The 8,770-nt window shown below is 40.9% G+C and overlaps 1 protein-coding gene across 2 annotated transcripts; it reads right to left on the bottom strand.

Annotated features, from left to right (window-relative positions):
• Positions 1 to 767: 767 nt before the first annotated feature.
• tsku (tsukushi small leucine rich proteoglycan homolog (Xenopus laevis)) lies at positions 768 to 8,505 on the bottom strand. 2 transcript variants are annotated; one of them, XM_054597573.1, is made up of 3 exons: positions 8,210 to 8,505; positions 3,187 to 3,498; positions 768 to 2,120 (listed from the first exon to the last, which is right to left on the bottom strand). In XM_054597573.1, exons 2-3 carry the CDS (start codon positions 3,490 to 3,492, stop codon positions 1,380 to 1,382), a joined length of 1,047 nt encoding a protein of 348 aa, XP_054453548.1. In that variant the 5' UTR covers positions 3,493 to 3,498; positions 8,210 to 8,505; the 3' UTR covers positions 768 to 1,379. The 2 variants fall into 2 exon arrangements, with proteins under 2 accessions (XP_054453548.1, XP_054453558.1); XM_054597583.1 differs by lacking the exon at positions 8,210 to 8,505 and adding an exon at positions 4,209 to 4,312.
• Between the last annotated feature and the right edge of the window lie 265 nt (positions 8,506 to 8,770).

The following is an 8,770-nucleotide window of genomic DNA, read 5'->3' as shown; positions in this document are numbered from 1 at the left end:
TGTGTTGTTCAACTTGATATTGATTTGACAGCAGGTCGAAACAAACTCCCGGTCAACGTGGGCCCAGCTTGTTTACTCCCGTTGTGAAATGTCAAAAAACCAACAAATAACACAGATCGGCACTGTGTCAGAGGCTGCTTGGACCTTATTTGCAAAAGGCTGGACACGTAACTTATTATGAAGGTTAATTATTGGACAAGATGTCCGGTTATGGCTGGTGGTCGGTGAACATGAAATGGTCATTTTGTGAGAGTAACAAGAAAAGATCTTTGCCCTCAATAGTTAACAGTCGTTGCTCTAAGTCTCCCTCCTAGACGGAGCTAAAAGAACTCTGGTTCTTGGATTGTACAGATCGACATATTTGGGATATATATTAACATATATATATATATATATATGTAATACAATAATATATAATACGCTGATTAGCTTGCTTGGCGGGAGTTACATAAGAAGATTGATAGCACTCATGACTCATGTCTGTATGTAGGTATAAAGCTACAGCCAGTAGATTAGTTCAGCATTAACAAACAGGGAACTGGGGGGGAAACAGCTGACTCGGCTAAACTGAAGCGTAACAACAACAGGTTGCGATTATATATCGGGGATAAAGACACACAAAGACTCCAATAAAGGACAAGAGATCCCCGTTTCCCGTCTTTTATGCTACGCTAAGCTAACAGGCCCCTGGTTGTAGCTTCATATCAAAACAAACAAATATGACAATCTTCAAATCTGACTCTAAGCTAGAAATAAAATTTCCCAAAAATGTCTAACTGTCCCTTTAATCATTTCAATAAGCATCACATTCAAAGTCAAATAAAAACTTAGTGGTCAACAGTCAACTTCAGTGTGGATATTTGGAGCAAAGCACAGAAAGTTTTTACGCTGGATGACATTTAGGCCATGTGTAAGTGCATCATTCTAAGAACGTTGCGACTGGAATAAGTGCAAATAGCTCTTAATATGGTCCCACTTTAAATGAAGTACGTAACGCACGAACAATACTTTAAGTTTTGGATCCATGAAAGGTTCTCTACCAGTTTAGGATACATGTTGAGACGGGAGAGAAACCAATCTGTGCGATGTAGAATGCTGTATATTCTGATATCGTTTTCCTAAAAAAGTACTGATAGTCTGTCAAGAGTTCATGAAGTATACTTTAAACCTTTAACACATACTTCAAAAAGGCACACCTTGGAACAGAGGTAATTGATTGAAAGTAACACAAGAAAAGTGTTTTGCATATCAAAGCAGATAAGGCACAGCGCTGGCATTAGGTATACTCTTTCAGAACTTGGTTGTCCAACCATGCTGGAAATCAAAAGTGTTTGTTACTGGCCCTCTTTACGAGTGGTCCATTTCCAAAAGGCACTGATTCACGACACGATGCCCTCCACGTTACAGTTCAGCACCTCGTTGTGTTGGACCTGACCCAGTTGCCGGTGGAACTGTCCCTGTTTCTGGGTCCTCCAGCAGTGCATGTTTTGTCCCAGCGTGATGCTCTTAATACTGGGCAGGTGGGTCAGCATGTTACTCGGCAAGGATGAAACACCGGACCCAGACAAATTCAGCTCCTGCAGGGAGTCCAGTCCGCTGAAAACCGCCGGGCTTAGAGTCTTAAACTCTGGGTTTTTTGAGAGATCGAGAACTTGCAGGCTCTGGAGGCCCTTGAAACTGTCCGCCTCGATCTCGTGCAGCTCATGGAGGCCACTGATGGACAAATAAACCAGATCTTTCAGCTGAGCAAAAGCTCCCTCTTTGATCTTTGCGATGGGGTTACCATCCAGATTGAGGTACCTCAGCGAAAGTCCCGCCAGCATGGGTACGCTCAAGAGCCGGTTTGACGACAGATTTAAGCTTTGGATGTGTAAAACTCTTCCATGCAGAGTCGTCGAGACCGACACGAGCTTGTTATGAGACAGATCCACGCTGACAGGTTCGCCATTAACTTTCGTAGCGAACACGTCCATGTCGAACTCTTGGAAGCTGTTGTGGCTGAGGTCCACTTCAACCAGAGGGAGGCCGGAGAAGCAGCTCGGGGAAAGGCTCTCCAGGTTGTTGTGGCTCAGATCCAGAGTCTCCAGGTAGCGCAGCTTAGACAAAGCATTGGGTGTTACCTGAAAATGTGAAGGAAAGGAAGAGAGAAAGAAAACAATTCAAAAGTTAAGCAGTGGCAAGTTAAGGATACAGAGAAATTAAACTATACAATGAGCTTTCACATGCATCTCTTGATAAGTGTCAAATATATTATTTGAGTATTTATGTCTATAAAATTACTTTTCTGCTCTTAGAAAACTTTACATATTTCTAAACCTGCACATTGAGGAATATAGACAAATGTTTCCAATCAAATGTTATTTGGGTGACCAGCTAAGTTTTCATGTCATAAAAAAGTGCACTTGCCCGTTAGCTCGTAGCACCTAGCAGAGTAATAGCGTAGGCCTGAGGTGTGTGTGTTTTTGAAACTCACATAGCTAAAACCTTGTTGTTTATGTCATTTTACAAAAGAGCGTTGTCATTATTTATTTATCTCTTATGAAAAAATCATTGAAATTATATCTGTAAAATGAAAGCACAAGTAGAGAAGCCTTCTTCACCAGCAATTAATGATTTATTTACCATTTGGGAGCAGGAAAAACACACTCTGCCACCTATTAACTTTATATGCTGAACGTATTAGTCTAGTCATCAGATTCTTATCTACACATCCCGCAGATAAGGAGCAGCACAGGCATTTATTAAGACGCCCAAAAAATATAAATCCAATGGCACTCTGTTTTCAGCTCTGTTTTGGTCTCCACCCACTCCTGGGGAAAATTCCTGGGGAGCTGCTAGCTTTGTCTGTCTGCTATTTGTTGCTGGAGAGTAATATCAAGTGGGGTGTCACTTTTTTTACTTTGTCTCCTGAAAACAGCTGCTTTTAGCATCTATAAACATTGTAAATAAGTTGATAAGAGTGAAGAAAATTTGCAGTAAAGGTGGTTAAACAATATCTATCCAAAGTTAGCTAATACTGGCTAACGTTAGCAACAGGTTGTGTGCAAAACATGCAACACTGTAGCACCAAAACCTCAACTTGTCATTTGTATGAAATAGGATGTGTAACTGTTTCATTCAAAAGGTTAAATAGCCTTATTATTACAGACCAAAAGCCCTTTTACTTGAGCTCCTCTGAACACTGACCTTTGTTATAGAGTTGCTGCTTAGGTCCAAGCTAACGAGAGTGGTGTAGCCTGGACCAGCTAGCATGGTGTCACTCAGCGGGCCCATGGCGTTGGAGGACAGGTCCAGGTGGGCCGTGTCCAGAGGGATGGGGATGGGCATGGAGGTGTCGGGTCCCAGCCCTCGGCAGTCCACCCGGGTCAGGCTGAAGCTGTCGAACAGGCCGAAGCTTTCCACCTCACAGTGGCAACCACGGTGGCAGTTCTTGACGCCGCTGGACTGGACGGCGGACAGCAGCGACAGGCCGAGCCACAGGAGGAATGCCATTGTGCTCTGGAGAGAGAACAAAAATATTTACATTTGAGACCTTTCTAAACATGCCACTCCCATGGAAGTTGGAAAAGCTCTGTCTTTATCATGATCAAATAAACATTTGATCACCATTAGAGAAAAAACACACAACCTCATTCACCAGATTGGATCAGCACACCTTATCCAAACTCCTTCAAAGAACACCTTGTTTCTGTTTTTTTTTAGAGATTAGAGGAACGGTTCCTGCTGAAATGCCATCTTCAAGGTATGTGTTAAGCTTCATGAAAAGACTTTAAGCTTTTATTCGAGCTACTTGGGTAGCCCCAATTTCCCTCCCCTCTTGGCTTCCCAACGGGTTCGACCTAATTTCCTTGATCAAAGAGTTCATTTTGCACTTTCTTAGTTTACTCACTAGAATTAAGTAACCATGGTTGTAAAAAAAAAGAAAAAATTGTAAATCAAGGCCCTAAAAATATCTCTGTCCCGTCTTACAATGAGGAAAATATAAAATGTGCCAACTTTTTGAGCAAATCCTCTGAGCCTCAGAGGATAACCACAAAAAACTCATGAAAAATAAATAACTTTTCCTTCTGATAATTATACTGCATCTGAAATTATAACAGATGGAAAAGCTTCAAAATGAAAAAAAATAAAAAATGAAACAGTAATTTGAAGTGCAAGATTATTTAAAAGATAAAAAGTTAAAAAACAAGAGAAAAAACCTATCATACCTGTTTTTCAGATGTTGCCGCAGCTGTTGCTGCTGTTGTCTCTCTACGTGTAAGTGAGAGCTGAATAGAGCTCAACCAGTACAACTTTAGCAATGTGCACAGTGCAAATACACACACACACACGCACGCACACACACACACTCATCACTGACATAAGTTTGAAAATTGGACAGAGGTTATGAGTTGCGTAACAGGTAGAAATCAACAGTCATGGTCGAGTGGCCCAAGGCATGACACAGCAAAATGTGTGTTAAAGATACAGCCAAGAGTTACAGCACATGTTTCTTAATGCATATACGGGACAGAACTTTTAGCACTTTCTTTCAAGATTTAACCTAAATTGCTCAAAACTTGAAAGGAAAGGGAAAGTAAGTAGTTTTTACCAAAACATGTTGGTATGTTCTAAATATACAATAATAATCCTCTCTGATCCTCTAATGGACTTTTGTTTCTAAACTCTTTTTGGAAACATGCAGTGAAAAGGTGCAAAACGTTGCACGGCTGTTATCAGGTAAATCTAACGGGTTACACTTATTTATCTTTCCTTACGTAAGAGGATGAGGTTGCATCGCTGCATCGTGCTTATAGGTGAACATATGCAGACTGATTACTCGGGCTCAAAGTCTACTGAGACAGAGCTGATCACCTGCGTGCAGTGTTTCTCTAGTTTTGACCCCTGAACTCTCCCTGACTGTAACTGGCTGCTCGTAATGCTGACAGTGAATGAGTTTATAACGTAATCAACTGATGAAGGAATGATTTTAGTCTCACCGACTCACTCGCCTGCATTTTTGATCACACGAGGGGTTTATTTTTACTGACATTTTTAATTCATTTTTGAATATTTTCTTCTCCAAAAAAGGTGACGTTTAATATTAATAATACGGGAGTTTTGGTGGAGTTCACTCTGTTCTGTATAAATGAAAAGTAAACATCTGAGGATTAATATCTAATGTTTTACGAGATCGTGTTCTCAGTGAACGGGCGAGTTTTATGGCTGTCAAATTGAGCTGAGTACTGAATAAAATTTAACAGGATTATTTTCTAGTTGAGCGCTTCAGAGGTTAAACAGTCCAGCCATGGAACAAACCACACATAAAAAGAACAGAATGGAAAACTTGATGAACGAATTCTCTATATTTTACAGATATCGTAGCACGATGTGTCATGCAAAAAGTTTTTTTTAGAAATGAACTCTTACACTTACGGTTTCCACTGCTAAACTCTTATTTTGTGTCTTCATATTGCATCATTAGCTGTCATAAAAATAATCAAAGTAAGGTCCTTCTCGACCCTCTCTGCAATTACAGCTTTTTCACCTCAAGCAAACTACAGACCTCAAAGAGATCCGCCTTGTTGGGGAACCACAGAGCAGCCCTTTAACAGACTAAACATGGGAAACTGCCAGTAAAACCAAGTGGTTATATTCATTTTTTCCCCCGTCTACCACACTGGTATCCAGCAGCTCGTCACTTCTGTGCGGTTTTTGGAGCCACACCGGTCCGTCCCTCTTTCCTTTCCTGCATCCTTTGCTCCATCTGTTGCTTCAGAGAGGATTGTGGACTTTCTGCACCAGGTGTTGCTCCCGACCTCTCGGCAATAAATCTCAGCTAACGGCAAACTGCCGCCGGCGCTGCCCTCAAATCAGGCACATTCTAACAACTGCATTTACCAAAAGGCAACGGCAGTGAGAGCTGCAAAACCCTCTGAGTGGACAATTGGCAGAGGCCTGTGAAATCACGCCCCAAACACCTTCTCACTTTCTGAGGTCTTTTCACAGCTTCATATCCTGGGATCCTGCTGTCCTCTGAGGACCATCAGCCTTTAGTTGTTTATTTGTTTACTGACCCTCATACAGCTAATGCAAACAGCAGAGTTTACTTCTTATGGCCCCATTTTGTAGAGAACTACAATTTGCTCGCAACTACATGCAGACTTATGCCAAACTCTCTTGCTGTGATAATCCTACTGCCATGGCGTGTTATCAGTGTAAACACAATCATTTAATGTGTCATAATCCACAATAAAAGCACCACTTTTATTGCCCACAAGCAATACACTTATCTAAATTATTTTCAGCGATAAGATAGATTTCTTTTTCAGCAGGCTTTTCTTTATATAAATGAACGCCAAAAAAAAAAGTAAGAAACTGCAAGAAGCAGCAGAAGACGGAGTTAACATACAAAACCTAATATCTCCTTAGTTCTCCCATCAAACACATATATTTGCATCTTTGTCAAACATCTCTTTTAGCCCTCAATGTGTTCAATATCCTCCAGTGTTCTGATACACTCTTCGAGTCTGCTACGTCCAAATTGAATCGTCAAGTTAAAGGCTGAAAACTGTGTAATTAGAAGATGGTTGCCCCACTAATCCTTCCAAGCCAAATGAATGCACGACACTGAGGAGGAGGCAGTGAGTTCAAATGAAATCGATGGTACTTAAGTGTTTTAAAACAATTAAGCGACACTGGGACACTTACAGTTACGGTAAATTCATTAATTCACAAGCAAGGACACTGATCAGATTCATCGAAGCACATTTAGCAAAGCTAGAAGAGACAGTATTACAGAGAAGGTGACGAAAGATTCACTGTGGGTGTAGTTAACTGCATGGCCTGAATGTAATGACCACTTTTGTCAATGAGACAGTCTAATGTAGTAGTTTAACTGTAGGCTGGGCTTTGGCAAAAAAAAAAAAAAAAGGTGCATGACGTTACATTTTGTTATGCTGTGTGTCTAAGATCGGCTTATGACTTTTTGATTATGTCTGATATTTTCCCATGTTGATTCCAGCCAATACCAGTTATGTCAACATGCTGGTATATGTTTGTTCCTATCATTTGACAAGACAAAACGCTGAAGTACTAGCATTAATACTAGCAAAAAAAAGGGCCAAACCTTCTCAGTCTCAGTTTTTTCTAATACTGTACTTCATCAAAGTTTTTAAGTACTGGTACTTTCCTTGAGTAGTTCCATTTGTATGCTAATACTTCTTCTCCACTACATTTCAGAGGGAAATATTGTTATTTTTACCCAACTATATTTATCAAACAACTTTAACTACAAGTTTTTGGGGGGATTAAGATTCTACATTTAAAAAACTGTGATAAATTCACAAAATATGATGAATTGTTATATCAAACTACCAAACAGTATATGAAGTAGCTTCACTTCCACTAGTTACAACTGAACATGCTATTTATATAATCCATCAATAATAATAATCCAAGAATATAAAATACCATAAAATAACACCGACAGGGATACAAAAGATCATTTAAACGATGTAAACTTTACTAAGCCAATAGTTTCCTTCTCATATTTAGCAATATTATGAAATATATATGTATATTACCTTCTCCCATCAAAGTAATGCTTCTTCTACTTAGGTTTAAAAATCGTCCACCACTGTTTCTATCATGCAACCAGCATCCATCCCATCAAACCCTTGTGAATCTCTTCCTTTTTGTGCCAATGTGTCAGTTTTTCCAGACTCTTTCTCCTCCTATATCATAAAAGTCTTACCAGCTGTGACTAATGTGTCTGTGAAAACACACACACACACACACACACTCTCTCTCTCTCTCTCTCTCTCACACACACTAACACTCACACTCACACACACACACACACACACAACACAACACACAACACACACACACACACACACACACACAACACACACACACACACACACACACACTGCCATGCACAGAGGAGGCTGGTATACACAGATCAGATTTCCTGCAGCCGTACGTGGCAAACCCCGGAGAGAGACGAGGACTCTCTCCCTCTGTGTGTCTCTTGCAGCCATGTGTTCCTCTGGGCATCGATCATAAACGTCATCACCCCCACCCCCCTGACCCCCTCCAGCTGTCAATCACAGCTCCACATGTCCGAAACTTCTCTGCAGACACTTCCTGACGCACAGAAAAGAAGAAGAAGAAAAAAAAAAAAATAAGTCATCATGTATTTCATAACTATTTTTTCCAAACTTACTTTGGTGTTTTTTCCTCCGTGTTTTTCTTTTTTTTTAATTTTTTTTCACCGCTCCCATTTTTCCATTTCCCCCCCCACACACCCCCTCTCCTCCGCCGCCGTGTTACTCTGTCCGGGCCCCGCTTGTCGTCCACATGAGCCCCGCGGACCCCTCTGCGTGTCTGCGGGATGATTTTCTGGAAACGCCGGGACGCAGTGTGTCTGTTCCCATCCCCGTGAAGTCCCGCCTGGCTGTCGGGCTCCGCTCCGTCTTCACAGCGTCAAGTCCGCCGGCGTTCAAACAATAAGAGCACTTCCTGTCGAGAGCTTTTCAAAACAAAATACCCTGGTTTCACTCTTGTGTTCTGTCAGTTTAGAGTTTTCATTGCGTTGCCTTGGCTACTGTTGCTAGGGAGAAGAACCTTTAAAACTGAATAAGCATTTGCAATTTATTTATTTTTTTGCTAATGTTAGGACGTCCTTACATTATTTTGGAGATAAAACAGTTGTCCCCACAGTTTTTAAAAAAAAAAATAAGAGCACTATCTGTCGAGAGCTTTTCAAAACAAAAGACCCTGGTTT

This window comes from Anoplopoma fimbria, chromosome 1, assembly GCF_027596085.1.
Source record: "Anoplopoma fimbria isolate UVic2021 breed Golden Eagle Sablefish chromosome 1, Afim_UVic_2022, whole genome shotgun sequence".
In the NCBI taxonomy this organism is placed as follows: Eukaryota; Metazoa; Chordata; class Actinopteri; order Perciformes; family Anoplopomatidae; genus Anoplopoma; species Anoplopoma fimbria.
This window is presented reverse-complemented; position numbering and strand designations above follow the sequence as displayed.